The following is a 22,457-nucleotide window of genomic DNA, read 5'->3' as shown; positions in this document are numbered from 1 at the left end:
ATTCCTAAAATGTTCTATTTTTCCTTATTTCCTTATTTCCTTTCCTCACTGGGCTATTTTCCCTGTTGGGGCCCCTGGGCTTATAGCATCCTGCTTTTCCAACTAGGGTTGTAGCTTAGCATTTAATAATAATAATAATAATAATAATAACACCATTAATCGTCAAAGTTTCTGTGTAAGCATAAAATCGTACCAACAGATCTCCAAAATCATATCAGCTTGTTTGCAGAATCAGAAGTAATTAGATTCAGAGTTGCCAGTTTGGCCTTTTTTCCGGCCAAAAAAAACTCAAATTTGACCTTTTGTATTTAAATAGGTTGCCCTTTAGTAATATGAAAAAAGCCGAGCCTTAAATACTATATTTTTGACCTTTTTCTATTAATGGGTTGGCCTTTTAAAGATGCTGTTGATTAAAAATTGACCTATTCTCATTTAGAAAACCTGGCAACCCTGATTAGATTATAAAGTTGCTGCCTGTACAGAACTAGTCCCAGACTCGCAGTTCCTCAATACCAGAGTTGCCAAGTTGGCCTTTTTCGGGCCAAAATACCTCCAAATTTGGTATTTTTTTCGTGCTAGATACCTAAAATTTGGCCTTAAAAAGTTGGTTGGCCTTAAATGCTATATATTCGGCCTTTTTCTATTAATGGCTTGGCCTTTTAAAGCTTCTGTTGTCTAAAAGTTGGCCTTTTCTCACTCAGAAAACCTGGCAACCCTGCTCAATACATCGGTCACAGACTCAGTTCTCCAAGGCAGAAGTCACAGAACCAGTGTTGCCAGAACTGTTAGTGTAAAAATCCTCAAAACTCATGATAAAAAATCCCCAAAGCAACACAAAAATCCTCTTTTCCACAAATATATTCTCTTGCTTGATCGCGTAGGCTTTACTAACATAGAAATTACTCAATTTACTTCATATAAGATCAAGCAAACTAATTGCAACAATATAAAGCTTTACTCGTCTTTGTTTCTTCATGGAAATTTGTACAAAATATCCCCCATCTGACACCCAAAATCCCAAAATGTAGGTATAAATCCCTAAATCTAGGGATAAATTCTCATATCTGGCAACACTGCACAGAACCTAGCTCCCGAGTTTGAGTAGTGATTCTCGATTAAAATGGAGAGTGAGCATATATCTCCCTGCTCACCAGACAGTTTCTGCTTTGCTTTAAGACACAGCGAAGAAGATTGGGTCTCTGAGAGAATTAATGTGAGTTATAATTATTTTTTCCGGTGCTAAACTAACGATTGAAATAAAAAACTATAACAGATAGGCCCAATACTAGAGTCCTGACTGATAGTTTGAGTAGTGATTCTCGAGTAAAATGGAGAGTGAGCATATATCTCCCTGCTCACCAGACAGTTTCTGCTTTGCTTTAAGACACAGCGAAGAAGATTGGGTCTCTGAGAGAATTAATGTGAGTTATAATTCTTTTTTTTTTCCGGTGCTACCCTAACGATTAAAATAAAAAACTATATAGGCCCAATACCCGAGTTCTGACTGATAGTTTGAGTAGTGATTCTCGAGTAAAATGGAGCGTGAGCATATATCTCCCTGCTCACCAGACAGTTTCTGCTTTGCTTTAACACACAGTGAAGAAGATTGGGTCTCTGAGAGAATTAATGTGAGTTATAATTATTTATTTCCGGTGCTAAACTAACGATTGAAATAAAAAACTATAACAGATAGGCCCTATACCCGAGTCCCGACTGATAATTTGAGTAGTGATTCTCGATTAAAATGGAGAGTGAGCATATATCTCCCTGCTCACCAGACAGTTTCTGCTTTGCTTTAAGACACAGTGAAGAAGATTGGGTCTCTGAGAGAATTAATGTGAGTTATAATAATTTTTTTTTTTGGTGCTACCCTAACGATTGAAATAAAAAACTATATAGGCCCAATACCAGAGTCCTGACTGATAGTTTGAGTAGTGATTCTCGAGTAAAATGGAGAGTGAGCATATATCTCCCTGCTCACCAGACAGTTTCTGTTTTGCTTTAAGACACAGTGAAGAAGATTGGGTCTCTGAGAGAATTAATGTGAGTTATTATTCTTTTTTTTTTCCGGTGCTACCCTAACGATTTAAATAAAAAACTATATCGGCCTAATATCAGTCGGTTTTGTATATTATTTGTTGAAATGTCTGCCTTGAAGTTTGGAGAAACTTGGTCATATTGAGTATCATGCGTATTGTCCTTCTCTAGAAGGTGACCATATAACCAATGTTCGCAAACCTTGGGAAGTTCCACATCATTCTATTTCATTACTTTAGATTGTTTTTTTTTTTTTTAGTTTATATATGAAAGATCTACTTTAACCTTGTTACTGTTCTTGTGATATTTTATTTTGATTGTTCATTACTTCTCTTACGGTTTATTTACATCCTTGTTCCCTTTCCTCACTGGGCTAGTTTTTCCCTGTTGAACCCTTGGGCTTATAGCACCCTGCATTGCCAACTAGGGCTGTAGCTTAGCTTTTAATAATAATAATAATAATAATAATAATAATAATAATAATAATAATAATAATAATAATAATAATTTCAAATCAGTTGAACTTCTGAAAGTACAAACTTAGATTTTGTTACATTTATTGTCTTCTAATCTGTTTCTTTTCCATAATTCGGATATTTTCTCTATTGCACCCTGGGCCTTGCATAGTCCTACTTATCCTACTAGGGTTGTAGCTTAGCTTACGACAACAACAATTGTAATAATTATGAAAGTAGTGGTAATAGCAGTGTCATCATCATCATCATCATCATCTCCTCCTACGCCCATTGACGTAAAGGGGCCTCGGCTACATTTCGCCAGTCGTCTCTATCTTGAGCTTTTAATTCAATACTTCTCCATTCATCATCTCCTACTTCGCTCTTCATAGTCCTTAGCCATGTAGGTCTAGGTCTTCCAACGCTTCTAGAGCATGCCCAAACCATCTCCATCTACCGCTCATCATGATCTCATCCACATAATGGCACTCGAGTAATCTCTCCTATAGCACTGTCATATGACAATTTAATAGGGATTAATGCTCTCTCTCTCTCTCTCTCTCTCTCTCTCTCTCTCTGGTGGATATACGAGGTGCCTCATACTGAGGGCCCTGGGGGAACCCAAACATAAAATAAGGCAATAAGGTAAGGTAAGTCTCTCCCTCTCTCTCTCTCTCTCTCTCTCTCTCTCTCTCTCTCTCTCTCTCTCTCTCTCTCTCTCTCTCTCACACAGAATACTTCATCCTGTTTCCTATATAAAACGGTTAGGTTCCAAAGTAAGTGCCAATCTATCCTCTGTTTTTCTACAAGATACAATTGTAATCTAATATGGCAATTCTATATAACTAAAACCGGTTCTTCGGTGTTTGTAAATAAAAATGCTAATTCAGCTTATTGATCAATTTGCCCCTTGACTATGGTCAGCATTAAAATAATTGGGTTGTGCTTGAGTTGGTATGTCCCAATTTCATTTATGTCCCGTATGCAATTATTATACCATTTAAGCTAGTCTTGTTCAGCATTGCAAACAATTGTCTGAATATTTGCACTGTTTCTTTTTGGGTATTATTTTCATTTGATTGGCTATGTTAAAATTGAAATTGCTTTGTGTGTGTGTGTATATATATATATATATATATATATATACTGTATATATATCTACAGATTCAGTATAGACTTATGCAAACAATTGTCTAAATATTTGCACTGTTTCTTTTTGTGTATTATTTTCATTTGATTGGCTATGTTAAAATTGTAATTGCCTGCGATATATATATATATATATATATATATATACTGTATATACACTATATATATCTACAGATTCAGTATAGACTTATGCAAACAATTGTCTAAATATTTGCACTGTTTCTTTTTGGGTATTATTTCCATTTGATTGGCTATGTTAAAATTGTAATTGCCTGTGATATATATATATATATATATATATATATATATTTTTACTATTCACTTTGATAAGTTTTTTTTTTCCTTTTATTGTCCGACTTCGCATTTTCTCAATACATTAAATGCCATACATAATCAGGATTAATTTTTTTTCTTAAGAGTTGATCCAATATGCAGTAAATAGCGGGTTAATATCCTTAGTTCAGCTATGTTGTTTTGTAAAAGGTGTTATATAAAACAAATTGAGTCTTGTATTTTCCAAAACCATTTAGAACATATATATATATATATATATATATATATATATATATATATATATATATATATATGGGGCTCGATTCACAAATACGTATTTGTAAATGCCTTTCACTGAATAAAATATCCATTTTGAGTTCCTTTTAATGTTTTTAAGGAAGATAAAACCATACTATGCAAGAGTCTTAAGTATATTTTAATATTTTATTAAATTTCTAATATTTTATCTGCAAATTACACATTGTATTAAATCTATATAAAAAAGAAACACCACAAATTACTGTCTTTCACTGAATAAAGTATTCATTTTGATTTCGTTTTAATTTTTTTAAGGAAGATAAAATCACATTATGCAAGATACTGAAGTAGATTTAATTATATTTATTAATTTTTTAATATCTTATCTACAAATTACACATTGTATTGACTCCATAGAAATAAGAAACACCACAAATTACTGTCGTTCACTGAATAAAGTATTCATTTTGAGTTTTAATGTTTTTAAGGAAGATAAAACCAATTATGCAAGATACTGAAGTAAATTTGATTATTTTTATTAAATTTTTAATATCTTATCTACAAATTACACATTGTATTGAATCTATAGAAAAAAGAAACACCACAAATTACTGTTTACTGAATAAAGTATTAATTTTGATTTCGTTTTAATGTTTTTAAGGAAGATAAAACCACGTTATGCAAGATACTGAAGTAAATTTAATTATTTTTATTAAAATTTTAATATACTATCTACAAATTACAAGCTTTATTGAATATTTAAAGTAAAAAGAAACAACACAGAATACTGCTCCAGTCTTTCCCAAACATCCCAAAGCAGGGTTGCCATTCGTACGATAATTATAGTACGTGTACGATTATTTTGGGTCAGGTACGATGTACGATACATACCTAAGGTATAAACAATGTAGGTGTGTGTGGGTTTAATTAAACAATTATAATAAAATCTTTTGAAATAAGTCAATCGTGTAACACCCTAATAATTATATTGAAACTGTGTACGATAATTTTGGTTGAAAAACGACAATTTTAAGGCTCATGTACGATAATTCAGTCGAAATAATCTGGCAAACTAGGGTTGCCAGTTTGGCCTTTTTTCCGGCCAAAAAAAAACTCAAATTTGACCTTTTGTATTTAAATAGGTTGGCCTTTAGTAATATGAAAAAAGCCGGCCCTTAAATACTATATTTATGACCTTTTTCTATTAATGGGTTGACCTTTTAAAGCCTCTGTTGATTAGAAATTGACCTTTTCTCATTTAGAAAACCTGGCAACCCTGTGGCAACCCTGTCCCAAACAGGGTTGCCAGGTTTTCTAAATGAGAAAAGGTCAATTTCTAATCAACAGAGGCTTTAAAAGGTCAACCCATTAATAGAAAAAGGTCATAAATATAGTATTTAAAGGCCGGCTTTTTTCATATTACTAAAGGCCAACCTATTTAAATACAAAAGGTCAAATTTGAGTTTTTTTTGGCCGGAAAAAAGCCCAAACTGGCAACCCTGGTCCCAAAGTCCCCAAGAAAAGTAGTTGCTGCAAGAATTGACTCCAATGAAAACGTTTTCCTGAGTTTTCCTAACAACATACGCAATTCCAGCCCTACAATATGGTAACACGTTGTTCAGTGTTTTGAAAAGTATTATATGTTATATGTTAATCTGTATAATGTGGTAATTATTGTAATTTAAAGTTGTTTTATATGAAAATAGTTTTAAGAACATACCACGCGAAGCTCGCCATTCTTCAAAACAAGCATTTTTGCATTTTTGTTTTGATGAAAGCATGCTGTTTTATGACTAAATTCATAATTAATTATCGTTGTTTTGTAACTAGATTATTAGATTTATAGTGTAGTTATGTAATTTGCTTAAATAGTTATGATAGATCCTTGTAATTATAGAAATTACACTACCATCGTAAATGCTTTGTTTAGCCATGAGACCTGCCCGGTATGTTTATCTCGAATGCCGTTAATTTATTTATTTTTTGAGTTTTCTTTGGATTTTATGGGAAAAAAGTTTTATTATTCCCTTAACTTTGGAATATTTTGGTATATAATTATATTTACTGACTAAAAAATATCTTGAAAAGAAAAAAATAGTTTTTCACTGGATTTAATCTTCGTTTAAAGGCCGCTCATGAATGGCAGAGGCAAGGGTCAGTTACATTGTTCTATCGAGCAGGACAATGCCCTAGAGACTGACCATATATATATATATATATATATATATATATATATATATATATATATATACACCTATGATCAGCACCTAAGCCTCCTCTCCACCCAAGCTAGGCTCCCCCGAAACCTTCATCCTTAGCTCACAAGGTTGAGGTTACAGTGACCAAAGAAACTACGAGGAGCCTTTGTAGATCAGCGGCCAGGTCCTCCCGCAGACATAGAAAACGGGAATTTCTTCCCGTTTTCTAACCCTTCGTAAGACGTGGCCGTTGTTCTGCCAAAACTCTAGAATAGAACACTGCCTAACTTGAATGGGCCCACCTAACCTTACCTGCCGCCCCTCTGCGAACCCCATTACACTTGCGTATTCTTAATCGGAAGTCATACATACATATGGCCGCTATCACTCATACACACAAGCATATTCTTAATCGGCGAGTTTGAGCGGGACTTGAACGCCAGTCTGGCATTGACCAGTCAAGGACTTAATCACTTCGTCCACCACAACCCCAAGTGCAAATAAACCGAAAACCCGTTATAGAGTATCTTAGAATGGGGATATTTCTTTAGAAAGCTAGTGGATTTTGCTTCGCCATGTGCTCGCTTTGCTTGCAGAAAAAGAAAAACATCAGGGTGTATGCACGATAGCGGCCACCCATGTATACTGATGGCTGGTTAAGGATATGGCAATGCATGGAGGGTCGGGGGGGGGGCCGTCAGCCCCCTGTTAGGTAAGGGCATGGCTTGTAGGTTAGGGGGAAACTTTAGGTTAGCTGGTGTTAATTTTTTATGCACTCGGTAGGAACTGTCCGCTGATATACAAAGGCTCCAAAACATGAGGCATCTATGTACTGGCAAGCGGTACGTGCTGAGCTGCGCACGCTAATCCCATTGATTATTAACTTTTCTGTAGGAAACACCTGTTTTTAATAGAAAAGCTTTTTCCGTCCATAACTATAATAAAATCGTGTATGGTCTTAGAATCCCGAAGCTTCGTTTCTTTCGAGTTTTGATACTCTTTGACGTCGGAGATCGATGATACAACACCACAATAAAATTTTATTGGAGGGCCACTTCATGTAAACTACTTTTATCCATCAATATCTCGTAGTAACTTCTTAAATGCATTATCAAGCCATCCTATGCTACTATGGAGGCGAGCCATAAGGCTACTTTTATGTAGCGTAAGCTCTGCTACCTTAAACGGGAAGCATTTACAACAGCACTTTACATTAGAATCACGGTGAAATATGGTTTTCCAAGTGAATTTTACTGTTTCCTATGGTTTTTATATCCATTAGGGAGCCTTTGTAGTTAGATGGGACAGACCGTGTCTAGTTTTATATGACTAAAAAATTGCATTTGAAAAGGGAAACTGGTTCTATGTATGATGGTGGCCATGCCCCAAAACTTTGTTATTTTAAACCATATCCCTGAGACTACAACAGTCTTAAGTGGTGTCGCAGCGGGTTTGTATGGTGGGTGGTGTTCTATGCATGCGGGAGGTCCTGGCTGTTGTTAAACAAAGGCTCCAGGGAAACAAATTCTAGAAAACCACCTAACTTAAGGTTCCCTGCCTAATCTGGGTTATAGACGTCTCGCGGTCAATCACTTTCGCCCCCGGCTGAAGTTGATTCGCCGTCCTAATTGCACCCTTACTTGGTGGAGTCTGTTCGCCGTCAACATAGGAGTCGTTTCGCCGTCAATATAGGAGTTGTTTCGCCCCCGTTATTAAGAAATGGACCGAGACGTGCAATTGGCAGCAGAATTTCTTTTTACTGTTTGTAAAGTCATCGTGAATATAATTAAGATTAATATCACATTTTATTCTATTCTATGTACAATAATTTACATTATTTCCGTAGAAGATAATCGAATCATTCAGAATCACTCCTAGCAAATATAAAATTTTCAATATTAATCTTACCCGATAATCATGTAGCTGTCAACTCTGTTGCCGACAGAAATCCACGGTCGGGATACGCCAGCGATCGCTATACAGGTGGGAGTGAACACCACAGCGCCATCTGTGGTCAGGTACTCTAGTACTTCTTGTCAACACCACCTCAATTTTTCCTCTGTCGTGCCTCCGGCTAGACCTACATGGATACGCTGTTGATTCTGGAGTTATTGCTCACGATTTGGTGATGTATTTGCTCTAGAGTTTAGCCTTCGCTATTCAGGAAGCTATATCATTAGCTTAGCAAGTTTTTGGAATTAATTTGATTTAATTTTGGTACGAAGAGAGTATGAACTCTCTTTCACTTTTAAATGGCCGACCCTTCCCTTAGACGGAAGTGTTGGTGTCGAAGAGAGTATAGACTCTCTTAATTTTGCTTAACAAAGTTATAGATTTATTTTATATCTCTCCGCCTTTTATAGGCCTCTTTGATTAACTTCCTTTTATTATAAACTTATTAAAATTAATTTTTATATTTGTTTATATTCGACCTTTCCTAATAGTAGGCGGTCTTTTCTTGGAACCGAAGTTAATTAACTTTGAGCCCGTCATTTCGTTTTTACCTGTTAACATATTATGCTATTTTAATGTTTTTGAAAGAATTTCTTTGATAGTCTTGTACTGTTTTCAAAGTTGAACTAACGTTTTGTTTTGTCTCTGCAGTTGTTGACGTTCAGAACGTTCAACTTGCGCTCTATCGTTACGATAGAGAGAGAGTCTATCACGGTGTCACGTTGCAGTAAGAGTAAACCGATTCTAGCGTTTTGTTCATTCTTTCTTAGCTTAAATGGTTCTATTCTAATAAAGGAACTTTTTATTTGGGAAACCTTTCAGTTTTTTTCCTTTAACAATAATATGTTTTAACGATATATATAATTGGGCTCTTCTCTCAGGTGCTAAGTCGAGAGAGAGAGAGAGATAGAGACGGAGGGAGAGAGAGGAGGATAAACGTTTCGTTCAAGCGGGTAACGTTGTTATCGTTTTTGCTCTTCTCCCTAGTCTCTTTAAGGGAAGAAGGTAAACTTTCTAGAGTTTTATTCTTGTTCTCAGACTGTATGCGGTGAGAGATTTTAAACGTAGTTTATTTGATCTAGTGTTTAGTCTCTTTCCAGCCACTGAATTATTTATCTTTCATTATGTTTTTCTGTTACATTGTAATACTGTTTTCGCAATTACTAACTTTTAATGAAGGATAGAATTGCGTGTTTCTGGTACAAACCACTTAAAGTTTCGAGTTCAGTGAAATAAGTGCAAACAGAAAATCAAAAGTGATAAAGTGATAAGCGCAAAAGTGTTACAGTGTTGCGTTCGAGGGTTCGTCTGTTCGTGCCAGTTGTTCGCCTAGTCTGGGACCTCTTACAAGCTCCCAAGCCCAGGGGAGAAGTAATGTCGAAGGACTTATGGGTTCAGCAGGCCTTGATCGACGAACAGACGTTTCCCTCCGTGGTTTCGGGTGTAACCAACTCACGTAGCCGACGTGATCACCCCACCCACACAAAGACGAGAGAGCCCATTTATTCCTCGTCTGCGGAAGAGGTTTCTCGCAGAAACCATGGACCAAATCTTGCAGCTTTTAAGTGCAAATCGGTCCCTTCCGCGCAAGTCCAACTCCTAGGTGGTGCCATTAGCACTGGGTCAGTTCGGACTTGCTGCAGTACGACAACTGCACACCTCCCAGAGAGGCAAGGTGGTATCGCAACAGACAGTAACTCCGTCTGTTGCCGCACCAGCTGTTTTAGACCCTCAGTTTCAACGGACAGTAGCTCCGTTTGTTGTTGTCTTTCTTAAACTCTAGTGGTCTATGCTGCTGACAATGCAGTCTCAGCTTGCGGTGTTGATGCAGGAGTTTCAGGCAGAGAAGGTTAACACACCTCCTCCTGCGAGCGCTCCTCCACCTCTACGCAGTCCAGCCTGCCAGACGTATGATGTTGAGGTTCCTCAAGCTACCTCCATGCGTGAGCTGCCGCATTGGGAGTTGCCAGATACCAGCTCTGTGCAGCAACCTCCACTTTCCTTGAGGCAGGAGCCTCTTGCCTCGCGGCAACCTCCTCAACACTTGAGGCAGGAGCCTTATGCTTTGCAGCAACCTCCTCTACCCTTGAGGTAGGAGACTCATGCGTTGCGACTACCTCCTCCATCCTCGAGGCAGCTACCTCTTGCGGTGCGACAACCTCCACCATCCTCGAGGCAGCAACCTCAACTCCACCTCTGCGCAGTCCACCCTGCCAGACGTATGATGTTGAGGTTCCTCAACCTACCTCCACGCGTGAGCTGCCGCATTGGGAGTTGCCAGATACCAGCGCTATGCAGCAACCTCCACCATCCTTGAGGCAGCAACCTCAACTCTTGCGGCAGCCACCTCCACTCTTGAGGCAAGAACCTCAACTCTTGAATGGGCTCTCGTGGCATGGTTGGTTTCGACCTGGCCTTTCATTAGAAGGGGCTAGCGTTCGATCCCAAGTATGAGGTAGAAATTTATTTCTATTTGAACACGATGTTGTGTTGATATTTATCCATATTGACTCATTAGGGGTAATTTGAATGAATTACTACCAATTGTGTCACGTGGTGGCCCGGGGAAATCTGGTAAAACTCGCTGGTAAAGAGACTGATGTCTCACCAGGTAAATCCTCGGACAGCTAGATTAGTGTCAGGTTCAGATTTCTTTTAAAAATCCTCTACCCATGAGGCAGCCTCATGCTTATGAGGAGCCTCATGCTATGCGGCATCCTCCTCAAACCATGAGGCAAAAGCCTCATGCTATGCGGCAACCGCCTCAACCCATGAGGCAGGAGCCTCATACTATGCGGCATCCTCCTCAACGCATGCGGCATAAGCCTCATCCCTTGCAGCTTGAGCCTCATCCCATGCAGCATGAGTCTCATACCAGGCAGCATGAGCCTCATCCCATGCAGCATGAGCCTCATCCCATGCAGCATAAGCCGCACGCCATGCAACATGCTCTGCTTACCTTACAGCATGCTCTACATACAGCATGCTCTGCATACCTTACCGCATGCTTCTCAGTCACACATCTTTGTTTGTTGCCAACTCACTAGACTGTCAAGCAGTTTCATAACGTTGCCTTCTAGTCTGCTGCTTTTGCACCAGTGAAACCCTCACTGAGAGAACTTAGCTTTTCTCGGATATGGTTCCTGTAGATGAGAAAGTGCTATTCTCCCTCCTTCTGATTTTCCCTTGAGGACTCTGTCATTTGGAGAGGAGCCTTTAGCTGCTTAGCCTCCTATGGACTTTTATTTAAGCATAGCATGCTTCCAGGGAGGGTAATGGTTCCACTTCAGTCGCTAACCCCGTCTGTTACCACACCTGCTCCCATAGACCTTGAGCTGTGTTGCAAGACATGCAGTCCAAGCTTAGTCCTTGTTAGAGGATTTTTTGTTTACGGAGTCAGTGTGTCACTGGGAAGACGTTCAACAACCAGCAGAAGTGTCTTGTTGTGACGCAGTGCGGCAACCTCAGCAACCCGATAAGGAGTTGTCTGTACGACCCAGACAGTCTAGACAGCTTCGTGTTGTCACTGTACTTCCTCGCTTCCCCATGGTTGACAGTTCACAGACTGTGCAGCAGTACCATGATCTTGTGTCCGGCTCCGTCAGACGACTAGCTTTTAAGAGCTCCCACAAGTCGTCGCTGTCTGGAGATTCTCAGATGGACTATGGATCTGACCAAGGAACTGGGCCTCCTGGTCAATTTTGAGGAGTCCCAGCTCGTCCCATCCCAGACCATTGTCTACCTGGGTATGGATCTTCAGAGTCGAGCTTTTCGGGCTTTTCCGTCGGCCCCAAAGATACTAAGCCCTAGATTGCATCCAGAGCATGCTGAGAAGGAACCGATGCTCAGTCAGGTAGTGGATGAGTCTAACAGGGACACTTTCATCGCTGGCACTGTTCATCGAGTTAGGGAGACCCCACCTCCCCCCCTTCAGTATCATCTAGCGGCTCACTGGATAAAGGACATGACGCTAGAGACGATCTCAGTTCCTGTTTCCGAAGAGAGGAGGTCTACTCTCACGTGGTGAAAGAACAGCTTTCTTCTCAAGGAAGTCTACCTTTGGCTGTTCAGAAACCCGACCGCCGTCTCTTCTCTGACGCATCAGACACGGGCTGGGGTGCGACTTTGGACGGACAGGAATGCTCGGGAACATGGAATCAGGAGCTAAGGACACTTCACATCTATTGCAAGGAGCTGTTGGCGGTTCATCTGACCTTGATAAACTTCAAGTCCCTCCAGCTTAACAAGGTGGTGGAGGTGGACTCTGACAACACCACAGCCTTGGCTTATATCTCCAAGCAGGGAGGGACTCATTCGTGGAAGTTGTTCTAGATCGCAAGGGACCTCCTCATCTGGTTAAAAGATCGAAAGCTCACGCTTGTAACGAGGTTCATTCAGGGCGATATGAATGTCATGGCAGATCGCCTTAGCCGGAAGGGTCAGGTCATCCCCACAGAGTGGACCCTTCACAAGAATGTTTGCAGCAGACTTTGGGCCCTGTGGGGTCAGCCAACCATAGATCTGTTCGCTACCTCGATAACCTAGAGGCTCCCGTTGTATTGTTCTCCGATTCCAGACCCAGCAGCAGTTCACGTGGATGCTTTTCTGCTGGATTGGTCCCATCTCGACCTGTATGCACTCCCGCCGTTCAAGATTGTCAACAGGGTACTTCAGAAGTTCGCCTCTCGCAAAGGGACACGGCTGACGTTGGTTGGCTCCGCTCTGGCCCGCGAGAGAATGGTTCATAGAGGTACTGCAATGGCTGGTCGACATTCCCAGGACTCTTCCTCTAGGAGTGGACCTTCTACGTCTACCTCACGTAAAGAAGGTACATCCAAACCTCCACGCTCTTCGTCTGACTGCCTTCAGACTTTCGAAAGACTCAAGAGCTAGGGGCTTTTCGAAGGAGGCAGCCAGAGCGATTGCCAGAGCAAGGAGGACATCCACTCTCAGAGTCTATCAGTCTAAAGGGGAAGTCTTCCGAAGCTGGTACAAGGCCAATGCAGTTTCCTCATCCAGTACCACTGTAACCCAGATTGCTGACTTCCTTTTACATCTAAGGAACGTAAGATCCCTTTCAGCTCCTACGATTAAGGGTTACAGAAGTATGTTGGCAGCGGTTTTCCGCCACAGAGGCTTGGATCTTTCCACCAACAAAGATCTACAGGACCTCCTTAGGTCTTTTAAGACCTCAAAGGAACGTCGGTTGTCCACTCCAGGCTGGAATCTAGACGTGGTCCTAAGGTTCCTTATGTCATCAAGATTTGAACCTCTCCAATCAGCCTCTTTTAAGGACCTCACATTAAAAACTCTTTTCCTCGTGTGCTTGACAACAGCTAAAAGAGTAAGTGAGATCCACGCCTTCAGCAGGAACATAGTTTTCACATCTGAAACGGCTACATGTTCCTTGCAGCTCGGTTTTTTGCTAAAACGAGCTTCCTTCACGTCCTTGGCCTAAGTCGTTCGAGATCCCAAGCCTGTCCAACTTGGTGGGGGACGAACTGGAGAGAGTACTTTGCCCAGTTAGAGCTCTTAGGTACTATCTAAAAAGGTCATAACCTTTACGAGGACAATCAGAAGCCTTATGGTGGGCTATCAAGAAGCCTTCTCTTCCAAGGTCTAAGAACTCAGTTTCTTACCTATTCAGGCTCCTGATTAGGGAAGCACATTCTCATCTGAAGGAAGAAGACCTTGCTTTGCTGAAGGTAAGGACACATGAAGTGAGAGCTGTGGCTACTTCAGTGGCCCTCAAACAGAACCGTTCTCTGCAGAGTGTTATGGATGCAACCTATTGGAGAAGCAAGTCAGTGTTCGCATCATTCTATCTCAAAGATGTCCAGTCTCTTTACGAGAACTGCTACACCCTGGGACCATTCGTAGCAACGAATGCAGTAGTAGGCGGGGGCTCAGCCACTACATTCCCATAATCCCATAACCTTTTTAACCTTTCTCTTGAATACTTTTTATGGGTTGTAGGGTCGGCTAAGAAGCCTTCCACATCCTTGTTGATTTGGCGGGTGGTCAATTCTTTCTTGAGAAGCGCCGAGGTTAAAGGTTGTGATGAGGTCCTTTAGTATGGGTTGCAGCCCTTTATACTTCAGCACCTAAGAGTCGTTCAGCATCCTAAGAGGACCGCTACGCTCAGTAAGAAAGACGTACTTAATAAAGGCAGAGTAACGGTTCAAGTCGTCTTCCTTACCAGGTACTTATTTATTTTATGTTATTTTTGAATAACTAATAAAATAAAATACGGGATACTTAGCTTCTGTGTTAACATGTATGCTGGTCTCCACCCACCACCCTGGGTGTGAATCAGCTACATGATTATCGGGTAAGATTAATATTGAAAAATGTTATTTTCATTAGTAAAATAAATTTTTGAATATACTTACCCGATAATCATGATTTAATTGACCCACCCTTCCTCCCCATAGAGAACCAGTGGACCTAGGAAAAAATTGAGGTGGTGTTGACAAGAAGTACTAGAGTACCTGACCACAGATGGCGCTGTGGTGTTCACCCCCACCTGTATAGCGATCGCTGGCGTATCCCGACCGTGGATTTCTGTCGGCAACAGAGTTGACAGCTACATGATTATCGGGTAAGTATATTCAAAAATTTATTTTTCTAATGAAAATAACATAATTGTACTTTTAAAATAAATATTCACTTCCACGCTGGTAAAAAATATAAAATAATAATATCCAACACTCAAACATTGGTCTCCTGCCACAGTCAATCAGAAAATCCATTCGTTCCTAGCTAAAAAATTATAAACAAACTACTCAATTATTCCATCAGTCTTTGTGTAATTTTTGTAAATTTATTATAAAATGTGATTTATTTTAGTTCTGCCATGTATTCTCTAATGTGTATTTTAAATTTATTATCTTCTACGGAAATAATGTAAATTATTGTACATAGAATAGAATAAAATGTGATATTAATCTTAATTATATTCACGATGACTTTACAAACAGTAAAAAGAAATTCTGCTGCCAATTGCACGTCTCGGTCCATTTCTTGATAACGGGGGCGAAACAACTCCTATATTGATGGCGAAACGACTCCTATGTTGACGGCGAACAGACTCCACCAAGTAAGGGTGTAATTAGGACGGCGAATCAACTTCAGACGGGCGATAGTGATTGACCGCGAAACCGACTGACGGCGAATCGACCATACACCCCTAATCTCACCTAACCTAGGAGCAGTATCCTAAACTACTTATCTCTCAGGGGCTGCTACCCCCTCTTAGACTGCGTATCCTTAGCCTACCCTAAGACACGCGTCTAAACCTGTGTTGGCTTCCCAACTAGCTATGTAACACTAAATCATATTTCTTGAATTGTAAAACTAGCTTCCTGTTATTGTATTTCAGACCAAGATAAACATCATTTAGTCCATTAACAGAATTGATTTGACAAGTAATAAGGAAATTTAAGCGAGTCCTAGCTAACTACATTCACCCAAAAATTATTGCGTAAATTTAAATACAGTAAAACCGCGCTTTACGTTGATTTTACATACATCAGTTCCGATTTGACGCTGCCCATCCTTAATTACTAAATACAAAAATAAAATTAAAGTTTTTTCGTTTTCTACGTTGTAAAATATTGATTAACTTCTGTACAGTACTCTACTGTTCTTATAAATGTAGGTAACTGATTTTTATCTAAAGTGAAGAATATTCTAATAAACTTGTAAAAAAAAGAAATAGACCGATGTCAGATGGATATTAAGAATAACAGAATGGGACTTTAGAGATTGCGAAAGAAGCAAAGGAAAGAAGGCGATGGATTGGCGAACTAAGAAAATATTGCGGGTATAAACTGGCGTAGAGAAACCATAAACAGGTGTGAACGGAAGAACATGTTTGAGGTTTTTGTTCTGCAGTGGAATAGTAATGGCAGATGATAATAGTTTTTTTTAAATTATAGCAGATTATAAGTAGTTTTTGCGTATTACTGTAAGTAACCACTTGTGTACGCAAGGTGAAGTTGTAAATATTTGCCGTTTAAACTTCTTAACACACTAGGTGACTAGGGTAACATTAAAAGCCATTTTAATTTTCCCTTTACCTGGGAAAGCTGTTGATGATTATTGGAGAATCTGTTTTAATTATTGTTCTCTTCCAGGATGATTCAGATTAAGAATTTGTCTTGAAAGGACATTTTAAAGATGCTAATAAAGTAGGTGCCCTTCTTTGTCAAAATACAGTATGTTACAATGAGTTGATACCCCATTGGTAGGCTTTCTCACCTTTAGTGTAGCTATCGGCTTAAATTTGATTTGTTCCAACACGGTTACTTACCTAGAACTACCTTCTTAGGAGTTACTGGTAACTCTACCTAACCGACCAGCTTTTTGTATAGTTTACCCTCTTTCCGTTTTCTAAGGGGCTAACCTCAGGCGGAGTGATACGTGCCCTGAGATGACCCGGGTTCGGAAAGCGTGCTAACTCAGGTTGGCTCCTCAGTAAGTTTCTGGTCGCGTCATGATCATCATCTCGCCGCGTTCTCTCTTACCTTGTGCGACCCTTTGTGTTTACCACGCGCTACCCACGTGTTCCCCTTTCACTTTCCCTTTGCATCCTTGTGTCTCTTGGTGTCTTAGCGTTACGTTATGGAGCAGCCTCGTCGTTGGCCTGTGGCCAGGAAGTCTTGCGGGGCTTCCTCTCGATTGATCCTCACGCCTCGTGCTCCACGTGTAGGGGCAAAGTGTGTTCCCTGCCTCCACGTATCCGAAGTGTGCTTCCTGGAGTGAGATTCAGTGGGTGCTCTTCGGGTCTAAAAAGTAGAAGTCGCCTAAGAAATCCAGTGTCTTGTCGCCTGTGGTTTCCCCAGAAGTCTCGGCAGACCGAAGCTCCCGTCCTTTTTCCCCTACCCAGAGTAGGGGACGAGGTAAGTCCGTTGCGGGGAAGAGGCCCATTGCCCTTCCCCAAGAGTCTGATATACCTGTGGGGGAAGTGTCTAGTGTTGGGCAGGCATGTGTGGGGCCTGAGGGAAGTGCGGGAGTGTGTGTAGGAGGCGAGGTCCTGGTGCCCGCAGGGCCCGTCTCTTCGGAAGATCCTATGTGGGGGAAAGCAGGTGTGGATTCTTCCCCTGCATCATGGTGTGTTTCAGGTGCTTCAGCCGCCGAAGGAGACGCTGAAAAGGAAGTTCGTCGACTTCAGACCCCACCGCGTGGGAACCCCCTAGGACTCCCTTCAGGTCTTCCTTAAGGGGAGATGTAGACGTCGAGCAATGGCTGGGCTACAAGGGACTTGCTCGGTCCCCACCAGCTCCCCCGTCTACGCTACCCCCCGTGTTTCTACAGCCTCCGACACCAGAGAAGCGTCGAGGAGTTCCCCCCACAGTGTTGGACGTTTCGGGCTGTATGGAAGATTCCTCCTCATCCTCGTCATCGTCATCTTCATCAGACTCGTCTTCTTCTTCGTCAGAGGACGGGGACCGGAAACCCAGCAAGAGGAAGAGGGAGAAATCCCGCAAGAAGAAGTCCCGTTTCCGCTCCAGACAGGGAAAGAAGAGCTCTAAGTCCGCTAAGAAAAAGACTAAGAGAAGCAAGTCGAAGGAGTGGGTGAGCATCACAGTGCTCCGGAGCGAGCTGTTTAAGGTAGCCGCGGCCGCTTCCGGGTGGCTCCGTAGAGCCTCGCCTCCTGTGCCTCATCCTCCTGCCTCCTCCTTCAGACCAGTCGCCCGGCAAGGGTGGTCGAGCCAGGCCCCCCGCGTAGAGACTAACCCAACGATGGCCTCCGCTTTTTCTTCCCATCGGAAGGACGTGCTTCGTAAGAAGGAAGGCTTAGCGTCGACCACGGGCACCTTGGAGGACTTCCTTAAGCACCAAGGGCGCCCTTCGGTTCGCATGGATCCCCCATCCACGGAGTCCCCCGTGAAACAAGGTACTCCCATGACGGATACCTTCGCCTCCACGGGGCAGCCCGTACCACAGGTAGACCCGTCCAGTGTTGCCTTTCCCACCGTCATGGAGGATACCCGTACGGAGGAACTGGTGACGGAAGACCTGGTGGAAAGAGGGGAGTGCTCGTCTGACGACATCTACCGTAAGGTTCTGGCCCTTATATGTCGACATCACCGGTTGGACGAACCAAAGCCCTCAGCAGAAAAGCCCGTGCTCTCCGGACTGTCCAGGATGATTGTGAACCCGGTACAACAGAAGCCTTCATTGTCTCTCCCTCTAGCTCCTGACGTAAAGTTAGGGATGGAGCAGATAGACAGATACCTGGCAGGACTAGCGGATGCCCCCAGAAGCCAAAGTTCCTCCAAGTTGCTGCCAGGGCTGAAGACACAGAAGCGCTTCTACGTCCCAGAAGGTCGTCGCGGAGGACCCTGTGCGGTAGAAGCAGCGGTGACCTCACTGAACCAGGGAGCCTCAGAGGACAGGGCGGCCACTGCCCCCTTGTGCTTTTCCCCGTCAGAAGCCTCCATGATGGTGGACATGGCGCAGGACCTTGTCTACGTGTCCTCCTGGTTGGATTTGTGGGCTTGCGCTTTGGTGGGCTTTCAGGCGTCTCACGACCTCTCCCTTCCGGACAATCAGGCCACGTTGAAGGAGCTCGTTAGTTCGGGAGGCAAGGGTTTCTAGTTTTTATCGTCCCAGTCCCTGTCTATGGCCACGAACTGGGTGCTAAGAAAGAGAGATACAGTTCTTAGCAAGTTAGTTCGGAAGTTACCGGACAGGGAAGCAAGGAGACTGAAGAATTCCTCCGTGTGGGAAGACGACATTTTCCCCATCAAATTGGTGGAAGATACGATGGAGAAGGTGAGGAAGATGTGGGACACAGACCTTAGACCCCCCCCTATGAGGAAGCCCGGGTATAGAAGAGCCTCAGCGGACATTCCTCACTCCTCCTAGACCGCGCCTATGCAGCCTCGAAGGGACTCTCCGTCAGGTCCTTGGCTTCAAACCTCGCAGCAGCCCACCCGTAGGGCCAACGCAGTTCCTCAGTCAGCCTTCAGACCCTCCTACAGCAACTCTAGGAGAGGTCGCTCCGGCCGTTCCTCCAGAAGTAGGTAGAAAGAGAGGCCCCCTACTCAGGAGCCGCTAGTAGGGGGATGCCTCAGACATTTTTGGCAAGCATGGCGGGATCTCGGTGCGGATCCCTGGACAGTGACGGTCCTGAAGGAGGGCTACAGGCTCCCTTTCCTGGAAGAACCTCCCCCTCTCATCCCAGCCCACCGGGCCGAGTGGTTAGTTCCAAAGGACCCCTTGAAGAAGGCGGCACTACAGGAAGAAGTAGCGTCCATGATCGCCAAGGGAGCTTTAGAGTCAGTGGAGAACCCCGGCCCGGGTTTCTTCAGCAGGCTCTTCCTTGTGGAGAAATCGACAGGAGGGTGGAGGCCAGTCATAGACCTGTCAGCCCTCAACAAGTTCGTCTCAAAGATGGACACCCCCAAGACAGTGCTGGCAGCCTTGAGGGAGGGGGATTTCCTCATGTCCCTCGACCTCAGGGACGCCTATTTTCAAATCCCCGTGCACCCCTCCAGCAGGAAGTTCCTTAGGATCAAGTGGGAGTCCAGTGTCCTGCAGTTCAAGACCCTTTGCTTCGGCCTGTCGACGGCCCCGCAGGTGTTCACGAGGGTTTTCACCACAGTCTCGGTATGGGCGCACGAGCAGGGTATACGACTGATCAAGTACCTGGACGACTGGTTGTTACTTTCAGCCTCAAGGGAACAACTGAAGGAGCAAGGCGAGAAGTTGCTCGGCCTCTGCAAGGAGTTGGGGATCACGGTCAATCTAGGAAAATCCCAGTTAGCTCCCAGCACCAGGATGACGTACTTGGGGATGGTCCTGGACACCCAGCTAGCAAGAGCCTTCCCCTCGGGGGAGAGAATAGAGAACCTAGAACATATCCTACAACCCTTCCTGATGGGCCAACCCAGGAGGGCCAAGGATTGGCAAAAGTTACTGGGCCACCTGGTATCACTGGAGAAATTGGTGCCACAGGGGAGACTCAGGCTCCGGCCAGTGCAGTGGAATCTAAAAGAATCGTGGACCCAAGGCAAGGAGCCCCACAAAATAGTACCAGTTCTCCCGGAGACGAGAGAGACCCTGCTTTGGTGGAGCATCAGGTCGAACACAGAAAAGGGAATGCCCTTCGCCCCCGATCCCCCGGAGATGCTGTTGTTCACGGACGCATCGAAGGAGGGTTGGGGGGCACACCTACGAGGAGAATCGACAAGAGGACAGTGGTCCAGCGAGGTGTCCCGTCACATAAACATCCTGGAAATGATAGCGGTTCTGAGGGCGTGTCGAGAGTTCGTGCACTTACTACGAGGAAACACTGTGGTGTTGATGTGCGACAACGCCACAGTAGTGGCATATGTAAAGAAACAGGGGGGCCTGAAGTCAAAAGAACTGTGCGCCCTAGCCACGGAGCTGCTAGAGTGGACTGCAGAAGAAGGGATCGAACTGACGGCAAGGTTCATCCCAGGAAAGAGAAACGTGCTGGCCGACGGCCTCAGCAGGGTGGGTCAAGTGATAGGCTCAGAGTAGACCCTACACCCGGAGGTAGCTCGGGCAGTCATCCTGAAGTGGGGCTCCCCAGTTATAGACTTGTTCGCCACACGACTGAACGCCCAACTCCCCGTGTTCTGTACTCCAGTCCCAGACCCGTCAGCAGCGTTCGAGGACGCCTTCCAACATCCCTGGGTCGACCTCGATGTTTACGCCTTCCCTCCCTTCGGGATGATCAGGCAAGTGCTAAACAGAGTGAGAGCGGCGACCAACCTGTCGATGACTTTGGTAGTGCCCTGGTGGCCGGAGAGAGAATGGTTCGCAGACCTAAAGGACTTAGCTCTTCGTCCTCCTTGGCCGCTTCCGGACAGACCAAACCTCCTGCTTCAGCCTCACTTTCACAGGTGGCACGAAAACCCACGATCCCTCCGCCTTCACGCGTGGAGGTTATCGAGAAACTTTTGAAGAAGGAAGGATACTCATCGAGGACCGCGGCAAGGATGTCAGGTTACCTACGGCGTTCCTTGGCGGTGGTTTACCAAGCAAAATGGGCGGTCTTCGTAAGGTGGTGTGCGTCCAAGAACATCAGACCCTTAGGGGCGTCTATCCAGGACATTGCAGACTTTCTGGTATACCTCAGAGACGACATGGGATCGTCTATTCCGGCCATCAAAGGGGTACGAGCAGCCTTGGGTCAAGTCTTCCTCCTTAGGGGCATTGACTTGGGAGCCTCACGACACATCTCTATGCTCATTCGCAGTTTTGAGCAATCATGTCCCCCCCAGGAAGTGAGGATTCCGCAGTGGGACCTAGCCAGTCCTCAAGGCCCTGTCAGAACCACCCTTCGAGCCTCTCAGGGACTCCCTAGACAGAGAACTCACCCTCTAAACAGCCTTCCTTTTAGCCCTGGCTTCAGCGAAAAGAGTTAGCGAGTTGCACGGCCTCTCTTATGAGGTCTCACACTCCAAAGGGTGGACGGAAGTTACCTTTAAGTTCGACCCCAGCTTTGTGGCGAAAACGCAGAACCCGGGATGTTGGGATCCCCGGTTTGAAGTTTTTTCAGTACCAGCCATCCCTCGCTCCGACATCCCGAAGGATCTTCTCTTATGCCCCGTGAGAGGGGTAAGAAAGTACCTGGAGAGGACCGCAAAATTCCACCCACAGATCAGTAATTTATTCGTTTCAACAGGCCGAGTGAAGAAACTGGTCTCGAAGAACTCTATCTCTTTCTGGCTACGGCAAGTGATAAAGAGAGCCTACGAAGCTTCCGGGACCCCTCTCCCAGGTAAACCAAGGCCACATGATATTAGAGGTCTGAGCACCTCCCTGGCCTTTGAGAAAAACATGGCTGTGGGAAAAATCCTGAAGGCGGGAACCTGGTCTAGACAATCCACCTTCACGGAACACTACTTCAAAGATTGTTCGAGAAAATCCTTGGACGGGTTTTCCATTGGCCCAGTCATTTCGGCCCTTCAAGAGATCTAAGGTCATGGCCCCAGGGCTTCCGGGGGTGTTAAAGCCAAGAGACACTAGTTCCCTCCTTACCTTCCTTCCCCTGGCCGTATTGCCTTGGAAGATGTCACAGAAGACCTTAGCCACTTGAAGAAACGTCCTCTAAGGGAACATGCATCGGAGTTGGTTTTGTCAAAGGTAAGCC

General features: G+C 43.7%; 1 protein-coding gene across 4 annotated transcripts in view; it reads left to right on the top strand.

Moving 5' to 3' along the window:
- Positions 1-1,726: 1,726 nt before the first annotated feature.
- The window catches only part of LOC137650164 (gem-associated protein 5-like), a 79,356-nt gene continuing 58,625 nt past the window's right edge, over positions 1,727-22,457 (top strand). For 2 of the 4 annotated variants that reach the window (XM_068383329.1, XM_068383327.1), the window contains exon 1: positions 1,897-2,043. In XM_068383329.1, the coding sequence (XP_068239430.1) occupies positions 1,951-2,043 (93 nt within the window). In that variant the 5' untranslated portion in view covers positions 1,897-1,950. Of the gene's footprint in view, positions 1,838-1,896; positions 2,044-5,674; positions 5,779-22,457 lie in introns of those variants that run through there. The other 2 variants (XM_068383328.1, XM_068383330.1) reach the window with 2 other exon arrangements.

Source organism: Palaemon carinicauda, chromosome 11 (genome assembly GCF_036898095.1).
Source record: "Palaemon carinicauda isolate YSFRI2023 chromosome 11, ASM3689809v2, whole genome shotgun sequence".
In the NCBI taxonomy this organism is placed as follows: Eukaryota; Metazoa; Arthropoda; class Malacostraca; order Decapoda; family Palaemonidae; genus Palaemon; species Palaemon carinicauda.
The sequence above is the reverse complement of the archived record's forward strand: the minus strand, read 5'-3'. Positions and strand labels throughout refer to the sequence as shown.